At 39.7% G+C, this 20,614-nt stretch overlaps 1 protein-coding gene across 1 annotated transcript in view; it reads right to left on the minus strand.

Annotated features, from left to right (window-relative positions):
- GABBR2 (gamma-aminobutyric acid (GABA) B receptor, 2) overlaps positions 1–20,614 on the minus strand; it is a 383,598-nt gene that overhangs the window by 166,232 nt on the left and 196,752 nt on the right. Inside the window, exons 9-11 of the mRNA XM_010583585.1 lie at positions 6,543–6,623; positions 3,210–3,360; positions 2,585–2,717 (exon numbers count right to left, since the gene is read on the minus strand). Coding sequence (XP_010581887.1) covers positions 2,585–2,717; positions 3,210–3,360; positions 6,543–6,623 — 365 coding nt within the window. The remainder of the gene's footprint in view (positions 1–2,584; positions 2,718–3,209; positions 3,361–6,542; positions 6,624–20,614) is intronic.

Consider the following 20,614-nt stretch of genomic DNA (forward strand, 5'->3'; position numbering starts at 1 on the left):
CCAGCACTTAGTGGATGTTTTGGGAAGAAAGGAGGAGAGACAGAAGAGTTACTGAACGGAAAAGTGGGTTTGTCTCCCATATTTATGCATTCCCCAGCATTACTTCAGAGTTTTCTAGATAGAAGCAAAGTGCATTGCTACAGTCGATGGTGGCTATGTAAAGATGATTTCTAAGAGAAGTATAAGGTGTCCCATTGAAAAAATTATAATTGGAGGAGGAAGTTTTGTAAGAATTGTTTTAATGAGCAGGAGGTTTGAAAAAATATTCCTGATATGTTGCTTCTGAAGGGTCTCTTGCATCTATGAGCATAATTCTAATTGCTGACACAGCTGGGATTCATAAGATAAATCGGTAGCAATGTACAGGAAAGCACACTCAGAAATGCTTCTTTACAGGACTGAAAACCTGGAAAACCAAGACTGGGAAGACATTTCACACACTCTGCTCTGTTGATATAACACTTAACTACATTAAAAAAAATAAATCTCTGTTTAAGGCATGTAGCAATAATTCCTAATCAAAGTTTGGGTTTAAGAACACAGTATTCTCCCCCACCCCTTTCTTTTATTGGTCAGTTAAATAAAGTAGTTATCTTACTCAAGTGTCCATCCAGATTTTTTCCTCTATGGCAGACAGAGAGACTTAACATAATGTGACAGATACAAATTGAAAAAAAACAAGAGATACATAAGATAAGACAGAACAAAGCAGCCCTCACTTAAATTTTGCTGCATTTAGAACATGAGAGTAGTGGTTACATTTTGAGAAGCAAATTAGAGAAAAATCAGATAGCAGAAATGTTTTAGCTCAGAGGCACAGGATTTTGGATGTTGATACATTTTTCAGAGTTAAAACTGAGCTGTTTCACATTTGAAGGAGGACTTAAATTTAGTTTCATATGGCTAAATCTGGGTGCAAACCTGTTCCCTAGAACAGCTCCATGCTGATAAGTAGCTCTGGTTGCCACTTTCTTTCCTTCTGTTCAGCACTGCTTGGCTCCTTCAAAAGGAGGGTTGTAGCCTAGTCATAGAATGGCCTACAGCCTGGCAGTGAGGTCAGGAGCTCTGAATACAATCCCCTCAAGGCTGAGCAGACATCAGGACCTAAAATTTGCCCTTCCTGCCACTAGATTCTTCTGCAATGGAAGGTGAGAAAAGAGCGGGGATTGACATCAGCAACCGGCTTCCTAATGACACTTTTGCTCTGTTAGAAGCTGTTTCACAAAAAAATGGCATAATTGCTGGATAAAAAATGGATGCTGGCATCTTCCACTTCCTATTGGCCCCTATATATTCAGAAAGTTATAGAATAGTTTGGGAGAGGTGAACAGGATCGTCCTTTTGAAGCCTTTGAGGCATCTCTTTCTACTAGCTGTATAGAGAATTTGCACTCTAGCTGTAGGAAGACTGGCTATTCTCTCCTTCTCCTTTCTTTTGCTGCTAACATTTAGGTGTCTAAAATACAGCTGTGTCCAGGCCCGACTAAGGAAGCTAAGACTTTGCACAGAAAATCCTGTATGTTCACCTATACTATATCTTCTAGTGCATCTTGGCATGTACTAAAGAGGTCTCCAGTGTTTTGAAATGGTATAACTGAACAAATCAGATGACATTTCACTTCCATAATAGTTCTAGTCAGTATGGAGGATTTCAGTTGAAACATTGGGATGCATCTGCACCAACTAGCTTTAGGCATCCAACCTTCATGCTTTGAATTATTCTCTGGAAGTAAAGTTTCTCTCTCTCCAATAATGACATCAGAGATTCAGACTTCTAAAAAAAGGTGCTGTGAACTGCAACTTCCTAGAGACTTGAAGAAGGATCAAAAACATAGTGAGGATAACTCCTGAGTAAGTCTGATATTCTTAGGCAACGGGCCAAGCATAGTCTTAGGATTTTTTGAGGAGAAAATATCTGATAAATTTAAAGGCTGGTTGTATTGGTTTTGGAAGGAATATTCCTGCAGTGAAGTTCTTTCATTTTCTTTGAAATGGGCTCTGTAAGTCAGGCTGCATTATTACAGTGAGCAGTTAAGACATTACATGGTTCCAGGTGGACATATTTAATTTGGTTTCAGAGTTGCTTGTTTTGATTTAACTAGAATATATTCTACATGGATCTAGGCTTGTGTGAATTTATAGTGTAGCCTGGAAATAGCAGTAGAAGTCTTTGGAGATTCAGCCAAAAAGACTGAGTAAAAAGACCTGGAGAAGCAGCAGTCATGAAGCCTAAAATAATATGGAATCTAGAAAGAAAACGTAGTAGCTTCACAGATGTTACTAGTTGTCATGCTACGAACACAACCTTTAATAAATAATCTTCATATATATAATTTCAAAACAAGAAAGTACATCTACTGTTTTAGTCTGAGGCCAAATCCCAATGCACCTGAAGCTTTCACTAGTAATAATAATATAGCTTTGTGCATGTTTCAGAATTTGGTCCCAGAAAATATCCCAGGAAAGAACTAAGAGAATCAGTGATTAAATGGAATGAGACATGCAACTACTGAACTTTTCTGTTTGCATTTCTCACAGAGCTTCCTGCAAGACTATCTTCAACTAGAATATATTGATTTACTTACTGTGCAAAGTGTCTCAAATGTCTTTTCGGAGACAAAGGATCCATCAAGACCAAAAAGAAAAATAGATGCATAAGAAAGCATCCCTCCAAGGATAATAAGGTTGTTCATGTAGGGACTGGACATCTTTATTAGTCTATGGACAAAAGGTGATAGTGCATTAAAGATGGAAAGATTACTGCCAGGCTGTTAGAGCAATAAAGAAGAGCTTTTTGTAACCAGGCAAACAGATAACCCTTCTTGCAGAACTCCATGAAATCTATAAGCATGCACACTATTTGCTGTTTTATAAAGTCTAGCATTGTTTCAGGTTTTTGAATGTTTAGTAAAAAGACCTCCTATTTTACTGATGGATTAATTAGCTAGGGTTAATGTTAATAGCAGACAGTCAAACATAAATAAAAAAATTACACTTTCCAGACAGTATAAAAGAAAGTGTCTTAACAGATAGACAATCTATTTCAATGTGAATTTATTACACAGTGATTTCAATTAAATAGTTCTAAAATATCATCTTTCCACAGCTTTAACATTTTCCTTATATCTGTCTATATAGAGATGACAGACTCTACAAACATAGCATTTAAATATGAAAGAAGTAGTGATAGAATTAACATGAGTGTCTTACTTCTGATTTCTGTTTTTGATGTTAAAGAACAGAAATGCACTGGCCATTATCATTCCTAGGATGGTGAGGGCAGAGAGGATGCTGTAGAGAGGCAGGGAGATCTTGCGTAGCTCCTCTTGTATAATCGTTTTGTCCTTTGGAGGCTCAAGTCCTAGAATCACAACAAGAAAAAAAGGCTAGAGCTCAGCCAGATGTAGAATTTCTGTAAGAATATTTGCCTCTCCTAAGTGCTATACCTCTAATTTAGCAGATTTAGCAACTGTGAACCACATCAGTAGCTGATGAAATCATTGACTTTGACAGACATATGTTAGTCACATTGATTGACAAGAAGGTTTATATTTCTAGAGCAGGTAAACATCCGCTTTGGAACAAAAAACACACCAGAACCCTAATGCAGAACCCCGTAAAATATATGCTAACTATCCTCATTTTAAAGCGTAAATAAACACTAAAATGCATACTGTGACCATAAATTTTACCAGGAGGTTATGCTTTCCTGAAACAAGTGACAGAGCAATGAGTAGAAAACAGAAGCATCATTCCTCTGCATACTGTCATTACTACCAGGGCAAATTCAAACAGCCTGTCTAGATACCTACCACAGCTGGAGACCAGCCTTGGTGTGGCATCGCTGGGGCAGGGACTGATGGTCCTGGGGGTCTGAAATGGGGTCCTGGGCTGTGGGCAGGGTGGGGGAAGCCCCAGGAGCAGAGGGAGGCAGGGCTGGTAGTGCCTTCACAGAACTCCACGGAGTGGAAAAATATAGAAGAATGGATAGCAAAGGTTTTACAGGGACAGACCCACTTTGCAAATCCCTGCAGAGGTGGACTTGAATGTCTGAACTTAAAAACTATGTTTAAAGCCATGTGCTTGATTGACAGTCAGCTCCCACTAATTAAAGGTTTCTCAGTTTAATGAGAAGAATTACTTTCCGACAACTGCAATAAAGCTCTGCATCCCCTACTTCCCACACTCCATTTTACCTGCTTACTGAATTTTTCCTTGGTGCAGGGGATTGACAAAAGGCCTTTTGCATCACTGCCTTCCTTCAGAAAGGGATTTGTGTGCCCTACAGTGCCCAAGCCTGTCCCTTCCCATCAGCTCTCCGTGGGGCTCCGAGGACGACCACACGGGGCCAAGCAGCTTCATTTCACAATGTGGCTGCACAGGCAGAGCTCTGTGGACCTGCTGATCACAGAGCTGCAAGTAACTGGCTAGCAGCTGCGATAGCTAAATTTTACGACCACTCTTCTGCTTTGCACCTAGAAGAATATTCAAGGATCTATACAATAAAATAGCTTTATCCATACCAGTTAAGCTGAAACAACTCAGACAATGGAAACTTGCTATCCTTTGGTCTTTGTGCCCAACATTTTTGGAAAAAAAAGTTTCCTTTTAGGTAATCGCAATAAAGTGGCAGTCAAGGGACCATTTGCTGATTTGATATGGGAGAAAAGTACCTGAGATTTTCCCCTTTTCCCTTTCCCACCTCAGAGCATGCATTTATAGTGAATGACACTTCACAAAATTAGGGAACAAGTAACAAGCCAAAAATACAGTGAAGTACATGCATGAATTAAAAGAACTAATATTAAAGCAAAAAACCTACCCTGCTGTATCTAAAATAGAGATTATATTGATGATTTGTATTTATTAAATACAACCAGTGATTCTATAAAATGTATTTTCTTACTTGTGCAATGGGCATTTAATTCTATTGCTTCTAATATCATGAATTATTGTTCTCTTGTGTGCAATTTTATGTAATGGATTAAACAGGGCTATATTTACTACTCTTCATTTCAAATACTTAAAGTAACTAAGTTTTTTATACTGCTTGGAAGATGGTAATAACAGTGTCTGCCACACTGAATACATGACTGCCTCAGTGAAAAGTTAAGGTGGGTAAATAGAGAAGGTTCACTGGGAGTCACATAATGCATCTTAAGACAAATATAAGACAGGCTATGGGTGGAAGGGACACCAGATGTGGTCAGAACAAGAACTAGGAGTCTGATCCTGAAAAAAGCCTGAATAGAAATTTTCTCCCGTCATTTACTGTCATTAAAGGCATGGAGTTATGAACAAAAAACGTCTCCTGTTACTTGGTTCATCCTGCATAGATTCTCTGGAAATTAGTGGTATTGAATCAGTATTCAACCACATCATCAGTTACTCCTTGCAGCAAAAATAATCTGCTGGGTCCCAGACTTAGGCAACTGGGACAGATTCTGCACTCTTCATTTCCAAAGCCTCATTCTCCAGACAGATGTGAGAAGTGTATGTAGCTGTGCTCTTTTAAGTCCAGCAAAGGATACCAACAGGAAGGTGGAAAGCTGCAGCTGATGGACAAGCAGTCATGGGTTAGATCACTGCAATGAAACTCCAGTCATGCTCAAGCAAACCTTGTGTGCTGGGACACTGGAGGCAGGGGTAGTAGAGCACGGGATACAGCAGCTTGATACTCATCCACCACTCCCAGGGGAAACCACACAGATCTCACCAAGCTGACTTTATTTTCTGTTACTGAATCGCACCATAGCAGAGTTTAAGATTAAATCCTAATTATTAGCTTTAAAAATAACATATATGCCTATAGTCAACAGGAGAGACCCCGAAAACTCATTTCAGCTGACATCTGGCTGCTGTGATCATATGCCTAGAAAGTCGTCGGTATGCCCGTACTCCGACTGCTGTGAGGGCAGAGGAGTTCCCCATGTTAGCTTTGGAGCAGCATGGGACAAAAGATGGTAAGAAGCTACAGCAACACAGTCTATATGCCCGCTGTGGACCTTGGGAGTGCTGCTGGGCTGAACACCCTCTCTAGCCCTATTTCACAGGGGCCATCTTAAAGCTAGCCTTGGTATTTTGAAATCCTATTTTCTAACTGCCTAAGAGACACCTCCCAAAGAAAAACAACCACCTCCTTCTTGTGTGTGCAAAAACAGCACACAAGAGCATCCCTCAGGTGAGATGAACTGGGGGAGTGGGAAATGGGGAGGAAATTAGAACATTATTGATTAGTGGAGATGAAATAGAAGACATATCTGCAGCTTGTTGAAATATCAAAGAACATTTGTGTACACATATAAATTTGAATTTGTCCTGGTCATTGCAATGAAAAACAAGTATCCAATATCAAAACATCACGATTTTCTGTTCAGAATTCTTTTATTTTTTAAGCACAGGTCAGTTCCCATTCTCTTTATGCAGTGTCCTAGCTTTTTGATATTAAAAATCCAAAATCAGTTTTTTGACAGCAAGCAGTCTTACAAACTACACCCAGCTATCCATGTCATTCTTGTACCTCTTTCCAGTTTTCTCTCCTACCTTGGAACCTGATGCTGTTGTTGATTATTTCCAGTGTGTCAGCCACAGCATTGTACTCTCCCACCTTCACTTCTTTTCTTTCTGCAGAGAAACAAACAAGAGTGATTGTTTATGGCAGTTCACATGTTCTCAATTATTTAACCGATTTTGCCTTCTTTTTTGACAATACGTCAAAAGGAAATGAAATATGCCTGCAGTGCACAAATTATCAAAGCAGAATGCCAGACAGCTAACATAATTAAAAGAAATATTTCTGACTCTTTAAAGAAATGCGAATTATTTTTAAGAACTCATTTACATAATCAGGAAATTGTTGTTATTGGGCACAGACATCTCCAGCTTAAAGATCACACACTTACTGGTTCACACCATGCAGGACACTTTGCTGGGAGAACAGATATGGCTAAATCACACATTCCACTCTCATTTAAACAACTAGGACATCTTGCACAGTGAAGTATTTCCCAGGGGAGTCGTACTGGCAGGCTCCAGTCAGTACAGGGTAGACTGGCTAGTTAATAGATACGCTGGGAATCTAATCTCTTATTCTGACTGGGAATTAGCAACTCATTAGTACCCTGACTGCAAAACATACTATGTTATATAATTAAAGCCAACGTGCACTTGAGCTAAAATTTTACTGTTACTCCCATCTGCTATTTTGGGACTATCATCACATATATGGCCTTCTGGTACCTAATGGAGTAGAGTAACGCAGATACAGGAACTTAATTTGTTTGGCTGCTGCCTTGGCCGCTGTAGCTGGAACTCCGGCACACATTTGTCCGACCCTTCTGATAACATCTGGCATCAATTAATTTCTGCCAGTTCTGTTGGGATTTTGGTATGGCTTAGAAGTGCAGGAACTTACTAAATTATCACTTTTACACTAAAACTTTTACATTTTGTCAGAGATTTATAAACCACAGGCACACTGGCTAAAGTTTTCTTTGATGAGCTGGCTCAGCAGAGCCAAAAATGTCCTTTCAGGGCTCTATATGTGGGCATGCACAACCCAATTTACATTTAAATTCTGAGCTCAAGACCCTATTTGTGACACTGATTTTGGGAGCTGATGATCTTGAACTAAATGGCAAATTTGAAAAGACTGTATTTCACCCAACAGCTCCACATTAACCTTTTCTCCTTTTTCACTCAAAGTAATTGTGCCTGTTGAGCTTTGCTGAATGGAGCAGTTAGCTCCATTTTAGTAAATTCTACAGGCTGATTAATACTAATCTGAGAGCTCACAGGAGGCAAAAGTTTTCCTTACATAAACCACACTTCTTACTGTTAAAATTGTTTATGCAGAATTGTAGACTGGGCTGCAAATCTGGCAGAGATACCTGGGCATTTGCTACACCTCCATCAAAAGCTGGAGTTTGCAGTTCTGAAAATTTATCTGACTTTCCCATGAGCATGATCCACTTGTGGGGCCCTAAGACTACTTTGGAATAAAAGCACAAACCCCTGGTCTCCAGCAGCAGTTTCACAAAGCCCATCCACACAGCATTACATACTCTTAGGAGTAAATATAAGTTTATACTTTCTGTCATCAGCTGAAAATCCTCTGTGAAATAGATATATGCATAAATCCTTGACAGTCTTAAACAATAAAATCTTCCCATTAGTCTTCTAAAAGTTAAAATGGTCACTGCTAAAAACTGAACCAATTCAATTCCATCTGTATTTGTAGCAAGACAGCTATTACCTGTAGAACTAAAACATCAGAACACAACCTAGAGAAAGAGAGAAGAACACCAGAATGCATACCAACATACAATTTGCACATTAGATGCCAGATAGTCCACAGCATCTACTTATACCAAATAGGGAGGACATGCACCTTGGTGTTGGTCTACCCACAACTTTACATCAACAGGCTAAAACCTGATAGCTCTGATGAACAGCGAAGAGAAAAGAGTAATTGCTCCACAAACATTTCTGTATGGAACACTTACCAGGACTAGATTAGATGTAAGAAGCACATAATAGGTGGGGAAGCATACAAAAAAGAGAGCGTAAATCTGTGCTCTAACTGATTAAGGTACTGCAATTGAGAAACTTTTTCTGTGATTTTTTCATTTGACCTACAATACCATTCCTTTTCAACATTTATAAATTCTTACACAGCTTCCTTTACAGATGAAGTAACACTGAGAATCTGCCTATAATGGTAAGTGCGATGCAGTGCAATAGAGATGAGCTAGCCTACAACGAGCTAGCCTGGGTACCAGGAGCTCGCCCTTGTAGGAATGGAGCTCGATGGAGCTATTTGGAGAAACAAAATTCCATGGCAGACTGAGCTGAAGAGCAAGACTTTTTTGGACTCAGAAACCCAAGAGTGCGGGAAAAAAGTGTTTAGTACCCAGGAAACACATTATCAATGCCTTGTCCCTTACAAATGGGAAAGGACAATTCACAGAGCATATGCCAAGGTTTCTTGAAGTCAAGAAAAGGCATAAAGATATTTGATATCTTAAAGTAGTTACAATTGTGGAAAGTAGTCCATGAGGGAAATAAACCATATTTTCATTGAGAGGAAGGGTATACTATCCATTTCCTAGTATGATTACAGGGGTGCTGAGGGGGAGACACAAACAGTCTTTGTGCTCTTTTGTACTCCCAGCAAGGAGTTGTTGGTTTTTCAGTTCCCCGCGCACAAGTGCTGATCGATGACAAAGTCACCTCCAAATATTAATTAAAAGAAGCAAGGAGGCAGCACTATGGCGCTCTGCTCTCTTGCATAGGTCAGCATAGCTAAGGACGGGACTGGAGGGTCTACTTTTCTATATGCCATTCCCTTGAGTTCCCTTTGAAAATTCTGAATTATTCAAGTCAGTATACTGTTTGTATAACGTAGCTCATATCTGTCAAAAGCTCTTTGTGTTCAACAACAAAAGGACATGAGAAACTGGAACTCCTTCAAATAAACACACCAACAAAGTGCTTTGCACAATATTCAGAATATGATGTTGGCTACTTTCTGTAGTGCTTTCATTATTTTTAACTTGATCTTTCCACACTCATGATAGAGAGATTGCATTGAAACCCTCCTGCTCAGGTTAAAATGTGGAAGAAAAATATGAGGGAAAATATACTTGTTTTGTGAGATAATGTTTGCTGATACCATGACAGGAGTGGTGGGATTTTAGAACTTGAATCTGCAGCTGTTCTTTCACATAGGAACAGAAAAGTATGAAAACTAACCAACCCAGAGAAAACTGGCCCAGAAATATGTGACTGAAAATTATGCCAAACAGAATTATAACCAACTAATCCTTGTGGTTAATTAATTGTCACAGAATAGATTGCTGATATGGCCAAGATGAAAGTCTTCTGCCAACAAAGAACTGAACTATTCTTAAAGGTGAATTAAAATGTTTTCTTCTCCATGTTTTATTACAGAATTTTATAGCCCACTTTAAGCAACTCCAGACAAATTGACAGACTACCACTTAATTAATTGGGTCACACTTCACAAAGTTAATACAACAGATTTTTAATTGCATATCAGGTAGTTACATGTTCTTGTTGAATAAAAGCAAAAATAATTCTGCAACTGACATCAGCTGAGTAAAACAAACTTACCAAAATGCACAACAGCATTATGATTGCCAGTATGACTGTTATGCACTTACACTGAGAATTTCCAGATGAGACTATGCTTAGTTTTAGTTCTTTTCACTATATGTCATAATTTCCATTTTCACTACATTTTTTATAAGTGTACTTATTCATACCTCATGAAGATAGATTCTATGAGAAATATTTAAGGATGAGAGAAAGCACTTGCAATGCATAGGATATGGGATGGATTTCCTTTGTCTTCCTCTATGTAGACAATACTGGCTAGCTTCTAATGACATCAAGACTTTGTCTATATCTAAAGCTTGTAGCACCTTCAAGTATGTCAGTCTGACTGCAATGGTACAAATAACCCTAGTGGTGATGCAGTTAAGCCAATATAAAAATGTTTACACCAGTATATCACCAGTATAATTTATGCTTATAATAGTAAGGGGACTCTGAAATAACACAGTATCCTACAAAGTTACAAAAAGATGTATATTGATCTGTGAATGTATTCATGGACTCTTACACGTCTAGTTGGTTACACTAACGTAAAAAACTATGTCTAGGCCACCAGAACAAAGACAAATTAACAGGTCTGCCCTAACATTACCATGGTGCCCAAACCGCATGGCTGTAAATGAAAATTAAGCTCAAAGCTCTAAATAGCTTACCGTAGATTGACAGTACTAATACTTTGTTGTGTCACTGCAGCTCTTTATAAAGTTAGAGTTCCATGCAAACTACAAAGATAAACATGGGCAAGGGATGAGTATTCACTTTCCAACAAATATAAATTTTAAAGTAAAATTAATAAACTTACAATGGACTAGTCTCCAGACAAGCTAAGGGTCACTGAGGTGTCTCATCTCAGTGACACTTCTCGACTTAGAAGCAGTAGAAAAAGACATAACCTGTAGCTGAAAGAATACACAATATCTAGGTCTTAGTTTGTCCTGAAAAAACATCCTTGCATAAGGTGCTGCCTCCATGTCTCCTTCTCCTTGAAAAAAGTTTTTCAAAATTTTTTTATATAGCTCCTCCTGCTTCTCCACTCAGGAAATTATCACTGTACTCCCTGAAAACCTTCCTCTGACATCAGTTTAACAATCCCTTCTCCCACTCTTTGTCAGCTGCCCCTCTTGCTTAACCATCGTCATTCAGTGGGAGTGATTAGATGCTTAGCACGTTAGAAAATCTTGCTGCATGTTCAGCACTTAGTAGCCTGTCTCAGGATCCAATATCATTAAACCTTGCCCTACAACAGAAATATTTAGCTCTTGCACATTGTTCCTCATCCATGCATCGCAGTCCAACAGGACTGCTGGTAGCTATGGGGAATATTTACTCATCAGATCTCAGAAGAATTTTGGAAAATGCCTAAGTGGCCGCCAATGGGTGAAACTGAGCATGGACCATACACACTTGAAATGCTTAAAGATCCTTAGAAAGAGAATGACACTTCAATTTGGAAAGATTTTAATTTCAAATTTCAAATCAATCTCTTAGATACGAATAAAAAATCATGCCACTGCACAAGTGCTAACATTTTCAAAGACACATCTAACCTATCTGGAAGTTCACCATTCACAAGCTATTGGCAACTCATTGACAAGTTCAGTCCAGAGGCAGGGCGAAGGGTGCACAGACACTTTACATTATGGTGTTCTGAGGCTTGCCTTTCTCCAATTTGGTTTCTGGTCACATTCTCTTTTAAAGAGTGAATGTTCTTCTTTAGCACTTTAAACTGCCAGTCACCTAGCAATCATTTGTCACTGGCAGGTCTTGGCTCTTCTTTCTCATTCCCTCTGTTGCCTGCTGTGAAGGATCCTGAAGAGCTAATGTGCTGCACTGAGCGACAGCAATCCTGCGACTAGGGGTATTCAGAGAACAAGTCCCAGGAAAGAAGATGGGCCGAACACAAGCAGAGAAAAACCTAAGCTGGAGACTGCAAACTGATGGCAAGTCTGAGAACACTTCCCATATTTCAGTAAGTCCTGTGCAAATTGCCTGCAAAGTCTCTTCTAACCTGTCTTACCTTTGTCTCGCTCATTTTGAAAGCTCTGTCACAAAATAACGATCTATCACAAAAGCTGGAAATGCTGTTTTGAATGCCTTTACATTACTGAATTAAACCAAGCATCATGAAAGCTAATTTCCTTCAGAATAAATACAGAAACATTTCATTTTGTGGATCCTGTAGAAACTCTTAGCAAATTAATGTAATCTTAACTTTCATAAGATATCCTTGTCAAACAGGACCAGGAAGCTTTTCAGTTATCCTTATCACATATCAGCAATAACCAATACACGTTGAAAATTTCCAATTAAAAAAAAAATATATCACAAAAGAAGCTTATAAATAACGAATGAGCAAAGCCTTTTTCATGAATTTCTATCCACTTATAGACAACCATTTCTTTGTTTAAAGATAGAAATGCTGAGATTAAGAATCACAGTTCAAATAAGGAAGAAAATGTCAGGTCAGATAGAAGATTATTCTTCAGCAGAAGCTGCGAGAAAAGAAAGAATCAAGGAAGAAAAATATGTTACCTTTGCAAGGATTTGAATTACCACAGTTTTCACCCTTGTAATTAGAGTTAAAAATCTGTTTTGCCCAAAGAAATATTACCTTTATCTTTAACTCCTGCACGACTATTTCCTTCATTTGAAGTACCTGTTTAGTGTTTTATTTCTGAAATCCTGGATTCCAGTGCACACAACATACAGAAAATCCTGAGTTATGAAAGCAGTATATATAGCAAGTGATAATTACTCTTCATAGCTAGTTCTCAAGTCCTATCTTTCATTCATCCATAAAGCCAAACAGACAGAAAGGTTAAAGCAGCCAAAGGCCAAACAGTGTATGTCAGCCTTAGAGTCAGGATAAAAGCTAAGAAGTCTTAACCTTGGGCTCATTTCACTACATTAGTAATGGTATTTAGCCAACAGGACATAGAAAGCAAGTAAGCAAGCAGCACATAAAATGTCATTAAGTATCCTGAACTCATAAAAAATCTAGTGGTTTTATAGCCCAAGAAGATTTTTTCCATAAAAATTTCAAGCATCTCCATTTTTAAAAGCTTATAAAAATTAATTTTACCAATCCTTTTTAACCTTTGTTTTTACCTTCCCGATTTTACATGTCTCCTATTTTGTTTGTTAGACTGGATTCTGGTTCTGCATAGAAATTTAGTAATATAGTTCATGTGGATTTAATACCTAAATATCTTAGGTATTTATAAATTATGTATCAAAGAGCTATACAATGAAATAAAAAATAATTACTTTAAAACAACTACTTCTTAAAATCTGAATTGTTAACACCATCGTTATACCTTTCATTCAGGAAACTAAGAAAGGTATAAACAAATATACAATAATGAAGGCAGATTTATCCATGAAGTATAATGACTAGTGTGATGAAGCGAGTGTACAGAGCTTACATTAATTCTTCTGAAAAGAAGTTCCTGTTTCTTAGGATGCTTAATAAATTCCTTGATAGTTTGAAATGAGGCTGTATATGAGAACACACTTCTTTTGGTTTTAATACTTCTAGCATAAAATCTTAACTGAGAATCATAATCAGACTGTATAACCACTGAAACATATGTCAGTAATTTGAATTACCTTTAACTCCATTAAGGAAGTTAACAGATAGAAACAAATATCCAAATAGGTACGGTATGATTATATTTTAGGATACATGCATGTGCGATAACTGCAACATCTCAATTCAGCTAAGGGTTTGCCTGTTCTATTGTTCATCCTTTTTTATGATTTGATTAACTTTTCAGAGAATGAAAATCCTCATCATTTGGAGAGTTTATCTGCCAAAGTAAATTATTCTTTGAAGTCATACAGTACCTCAGATTGTAAGTATACATGTGTTTTTTAATATTAGTATTTATCTAAACATAACACGGTCTACAAACAAAAATTGATATTTATTTCACTTATCACTCGGAATCACCTCTTCCTAGCAGACTCCAAAATCAGTCTGCTTTTATTAACTGTGAATTTACAGTGGGAAGTAGCATTGCATGTGTAAAACTACAGGCAGCCACCATTCCTTCCAGAGAAGGAATTTTCTCAATTATTAAATAATAACACAACTTTATTAATTGTCATGTGCCTTTAAGTACCTTTACTCTCATACGCTAGTCCATTTTTTACAGTGGGTGTGCTAGGAAATCAACCTTGGGCTGGCTTCCCTGGAAGACCTCCCAGGAGCTTCCCGGGTTTGAAGGGCCATCCAGGCAGTGACAGGTTTGGACGCGGACGCCACTGATGTGCAGAGAAGTCCCCCTGGCAGCAGCCCAGGGCCCAGCAGCAGCTCCATCTGTCAGAGTCTCTCCGGGAGAGGGACAGCTGAAGCCAGGACTGCGCAGGAGGTGGAGGTGCCAGTGAGAGAGGCTGTGGCCACATTTTGTTGCCTCTTGAGCTTGATTTCAGAGTGCTGAAACGTCAGAGACCGTGAGGCACAATTCAAGATATACCACGGCACTGCACTAATTCAAAGATCAGGGACAGCAAACCACAGGACAGCAGCATATCCATTTTGACAATCTATGAGACTTCCAAAGAAACCAAAGATGACAGAGAAGCAGCGTTTCCAGATCTCTTATCCAGGGGGGATAAATGCAATTGTTATCTCTCTGGTGCCCTGGAAACTGAGTCTGAGTAGGCACAGTGTGCCCTGTCAGGAGAGTCTGGCAAGGGAAAGATCTGAATCATTACCAAATTAACAGAGAATTCTTTTTTTTAGTTAACCCCAAAGTTAATAATGAACTTAAGTCAAATTCACCAAGCAGTGTCATTTAGGGAAGAAACAACTGGGAATAGCACTGCTGTCAGTCTTTTCTAACTCACCAAGTTAAAGTTCAGCTGTGGCTGAAAAATGCAAGACACCCAAGACTAGCCTAATCCCAACTTCCATCTGCTGGCTCAGCATTTAAACTTTCCATACAGACCTGACAGAAGATGTGACTGGCGGCCACCGTGGGATGTCCTGACAAGAAAGACAGCCCTGGGGACCTGGATGACCCTGACTCCAGCCCAGCTGCACACTCTGGTTGAATCAGACAGAAGATCAGGTGACCTTTTCCTTCTCCGGTATGTTTAATATTCTAGCACTTAATTTGATTTTCTTGCGGGTCCCCAAAAGAAATGTTTCACTACACTTACCTAAACACATAACTCATCTAACTGAAATTTTAAATTCAATTCAATGAGGAGCATCACTTATTTTTTGCAGTTGAGAAGACAAATTAAAAAAAAACCCCAAAATCCATTACTTAGAAAACCTTGGGGGGTTACCTCTTTCCCTGGAGAGTCTTTTCTTGTCAGCGCGGTGATGCACAGCACAGCCACTGACAGTAGCCCCGGTCTGTGGACAGCTTCAGGTGACTTGAACAGTGCTGCCAAGTCTCTGCCACGGCATTTTTGGGGGCCACTCAGACGTATAGAACCAGCTGCGTGATGCAGCCCTCCTTTTGAGGATTGGGCGGCCCTTCCTAATTTATACAATAACCAAACCTAAATGCCTAATGTGACAGAAATAAAAATGTCGCCCACCATGGAAGACGCGTGCTTGGCCGGAGGACAGGAGAAGAGCAGCGTGCCAGCTATTGCAAAGACGTGACAACGTGACTGAGTGCCTCACAACAAGGTGGTTTGCCCTCCACTTAGCAAGGCATGCCTGCTTTCTGGTGATCTCACACAACACAGGGACAAAACAAAGGCTCCATATCGCACATTTGGATGCATACCTACGATTATATGATTAGGGCCTTCCCTCGCCATCTGTCAGGGTTGTGCTTTCCCTCCCCTGGGAGGGGAGGGCTCAGCACATGCTGAGCAGCCTTACAGCAGGCTGTGCCTGGTCTGCTCCAGCTGAGAGGTCAGAAAACAAGATGCTCTGGCTTCTTCCTTACGTACTGCGTCCTTAAACTTTTTTCAGAGTTAAGAGTGCATTATTTAGAGGTTGGAATTTCACAATTACCGTGCCTGAGATGGGAGGATAGCAGCAGCTGTTGTGTGTATTACAAGTGTTGGATCTGAACTACTCACTATGTCCTTGAATATCCACTCTTGCCATTACACCAGGTGGCCTGTGAAAACACTGTAGCACATAAAGAGCTTTGAATATCTTCTTCAAGATTCAGGGTCAAACCCAACAGCAGAATTCCCACTGCCCTCATCCTAAGATACAAAATAAGGTAGCTGAGGCAGCGTTGAATACATTTATACAAAGCTGCAAACTCTACGCTCTTTTTTGTCTTGTAATTTGTACGGTAACTGTCAGGGGTTTTTTCCTGTACAAGAAAGCCAGTTTTGACTCACCTAGGCTGGTTTATTCCAGATATTTTATTCAGAAAGAGTAGGGGAAGCATTCCAGAAAAAAATTTAGAGCAACAAAGAGCCCACTTGTGTAATAACCTGCATCTGCAAGCGGCCCCTCGCCGAGATATAGGGGAGACTATAAAGGTACCCAAGTAGTGATACTCCCCTAGATGACTCTTCCAGCTTCCCCTGCTGAGATGAACAAGAGAGCCGTCACTCAAAGAGCCATGGAAAGCCACAGACATTCAGCCTTCCAAGCTCTAGCCCTCCCCTGACAATCAGCTCCCCATGCAGAAGGCTGGCTCGGGGCTTAGAGCCACATGGGATCACAGATTGTATTTCCCAGTCCTCGGGGAGGTACGCTCCCCATCAGGGATGGGCTTGTCACTGCTACATTTAGGGACGGCACACCAGGGAGTGAGAAAACAAGAAACGTTACACAACCCCGGGCTGCCCATCTAGCCCAAGAACTGCGGGATTCACAGGGTGAGAAAAGTGTGTTCAGGAGTGCTGCTTTGGGTGTTTTTATGAGCAGAAGTGGCTGCTGGGAAATTCCTCTTCGAAGTCTGTGCTTCTTGCCTGTCTTTTTGACCCCCAAGAGGCTACCTGAGAAGTCTGGAAAGTTTGGGGTACCGACTAGAAGGAGGGGTGCTGCTGTGCAGCCCCATGCCCTAAGGCACTGGAAGACATGAAATCCCTGTGTGAAATATCAGCAGCTAGAAAAAATGACCATGCCCTACTCAGTTCTCACAGGCTTTAAGAGACAGATCCAGGTGACAGATCCACTCACGGGAGACTGCTGATCTACAAAAGAAGTGGTGGGTTTTCAGAAACCAGCATTTGAAATGTTCTGTGTACCAGCCCAGCCCACTAGGCCCTTACAATGATATTTCTTACTTTATGAATTTCCATTTGACACGCTTCTTTTTTGGATGTAAGTATATGTGAATTCTACGTCAGGATGAGGCCAGAACAGTTTGAAACATAAGATGATAGTAACAGTCAAATCAGAATTTAACCCACCCTAATATACATTTTTCATGTCAGTAGAGCTGTTTGGTTTCCTTCAGTTACTACCAGTACATTTTAGTAGGATGCATTCTAATCTTGAACTTCAAAATTTATCACCACTATTATTTCTTGATTTTTCCTTTTAAATTCTAATGGTGTTAAAACTTAGAGGGAAAAAAACCCCAGTAATATTTGCAAAAGAAAGCTCATTCAGGAAACTATTTTGGTTTGGTTAGATTTTTTTTAACCTGTAAGCTGATTTTGTATTAAAGAGGAAAGAAACACACTCAACTGGAACTTGTTAAAAGTCAAATTTCCAGAGAAATAACTCTGTTTTCCTGCTACTTCAGTGAACCTGCACTCACTTTAACCTGTTTTGAGTAATCTCTAATTAAATTCTGATTTATTTTTCCTTTTATTTCTTCATCTGGAATTTGAATAGCTACAGAAAACAGGCCTGCATTAAGAGAAAAAACCTCCCATGGAAAGCTACAGCCATTAAATTATAATTACTCTAAATAATAAAGGATTTAATAATTAATATAGAGCAGTTATATAATACACCTGACAGACAGCTCTGGAATAAAGTCGCCTGGCAAAGCACAGCCAGAGCACACAAGCATTTATGCGTAAGCATAGCTTTGTTTTTGTGCATAACATTAAATACACTCATCTAAGAGTTTCCAGAATCAAAACTGATATTTTAGCTACTGAGACAAAACAGTTTGATGAAAGGCTCATAGTTTGAAAGAAACTATTCTGCCAAGAAAATTGATAGCATACAGCAATGATGATTTTAATTTGAACATTAACTTGTAACAAGAGGACAGGATTTATGCCTATAGGAATAAAATACAATATAAGGCAAAAATCCTTGAAAAGCTGATTAAAACTAGAAAAGCAGAAGTATGCATTTTTTCTCACGTATCACTGTATTGCAGTATGACAGTGAAAAACAGTAGAGACTTTACAATTGGTTAGGCATAAAAGACCAGATTAAATAACCTCTGTAGAGACACAACACTCTGGAAAACTGCTGTACAAAATTGATGTCACCAGTTTTTCCTTACAACTGGAATCAAAACTTGAAACATTCCAATGTTTCAAATGTGAGGGATATTTGTCTCCCTGTTCTAGCATAACGTTTTGCCTTTTGCCTGAGATAATGTTAAAATTGCAGATGCATGATGAGTAAAGAAAGCTGAGGTTTGTCTGGAGTATGAAAGCAAGAGGAATTCTGGAAACAGGAAATGCCAAAACCAGTTTCAATAAAAAAATATTTCAAAAAGCTTTCCCCTGAAACTGTTAGCAAAGTATTACTCTAAGCTACCTACAAAAGTCAATTGTCCCAAGAACTTTAATTGTGACAAGTTTGAAAGCCAAAACCACAGTGATCAAACTGTGAGAAGGGGATTTCAATCTTCCTTGAAGTAAGTGAGTATGTATCTCAGCGCATATGTATCTCAGCAATTGCTACCAATCCCTTGCTTGTTACAGCATTCGATATAAATTTAATTTATAGAATGTTTCAGGAAGAAAAAAAAAAGAGATCAGAGCAGAATCGTAACCTATGTCATGTGTTTCATATAGTTAGCAGAATTATTAAAAGCAAGTACTTTACCTATTTGACCATAAATCTTCCCCCCCCCCCCAAATTTGAGAACCTCAATACAAAACTATATTAGAAAAAGACTACTTAAGCTTAGGTACACTTCTTGTCTCTTCACCTTCTTGTACACAATTGCTTCTTCTGCAACAGCCCTTACAGATCAGTGGGAGCTAGCAATGCAAGTCAAATGCCCTTACTAATTGCTTTTCGGTATAAGATGTAAAAACGTTGTCTCGCTTTCCTGTGTTTGGGGCAGGTGCAGAAAAGTCTACCTTAAATCTAAAACCAAGAGATTTGTGCAACTTTGATTAAAGCAAGAACAATGGGATGTAAGACAATAAAGGTCAGAAACATATGAAACATAAGCTAGAGAAGCAGTCACACTTCTTGTGTGAGACCAGTGCCTGGATCCTCACTTGCATATTTGGAAACCTGGGCCCCCCAAATTCCAGCTACAGTCCTTTCTTTATTCCTGACGCCCTCCTCACCTCCACAGTGTTACTGTCTCGGCATCTAGCACCTCCTGACTTTCTCGGAGGAACAGAGATGTCCTGGTCTTGGTCCGGGTCAGACCAGGACCGGGAAAGAGAAGGGACAACAAAGGGGCGAGGATTTATGGCACGTGTCGCATGCCACAACACGTGCTAAGACAGGGTTTCCCTGTGCCAAAAGCCCACCCTGCTTAAATCACTTTTTCACTCAACTAGACCACGTTACTTCTCATTGCATCAGTAGCATGTGTAAACATGGGGGAAAACACAGCTGCTGAACAGAAGAGTGCTCGTGTGGCATCCTCCTCTGCTCCGGCCTTGCTGCAAGTGGAGTGGCTGGCTCCTTTTCAATCACGCCATTCACGGGAGAGCACTGCTGTTTGGCAGTGCCCCTGTTCCCCACGTACGGCACCGGCGCTGAACTGTAGCTTGCTTTGCCTTGCTCTGCTGAATAATGTCTGGCACGCAGCAGCGGATATATGTCTAGAAATGGAAGTTTCTTACTTAAATGGAAAATATTCTGTAACTCCCAGAGCCTATTCCAGGCTATTTCTGCAGATGCTTTTCGTACCTGAGCTGTAGGGGATAACAGTGTTGCAATCCATGCAACTAGGGTGAAAGCGATTCTCACTTCTGCAACCGGTATTGAGACCTTGTCAACCTGCTGCATCACTTGAGTTCTTTCTTTCCTGTGTAGCGTGTCCCCAGTCATTCTGGCAGATTTTGAAGCTGCTGTTTTATTCAAAGATAGCACACCATGGGTTTTCTGGTATTTCTTGTGTGTGTGTGGCGGGGAGGGATGGTGGAGCTACCATGAAAATTTTATGGACCCTTCTGGACTAGCCATTAACAGCACAGTCCTTTCAGTTCATGCTCCTGCCCTCAAAATACAGAATGCCTTCATGGCTTTGACACCCCTCCACCCCCTCCCCAATACTAAAAATCTCATGTTTATATGGCTATATACCTCAACTGCCCCAATAAAGCCAACAAAAAACTTAACCTGTGCCAAAATTTCATCATTTGTCATGGTTTGTTTTTAA

Source organism: Haliaeetus leucocephalus, unplaced genomic scaffold (assembly GCF_000737465.1).
Source record: "Haliaeetus leucocephalus isolate CR32 unplaced genomic scaffold, Haliaeetus_leucocephalus-4.0 Scaffold915, whole genome shotgun sequence".
Lineage (NCBI taxonomy): Eukaryota > Metazoa > Chordata > Aves > Accipitriformes > Accipitridae > Haliaeetus > Haliaeetus leucocephalus.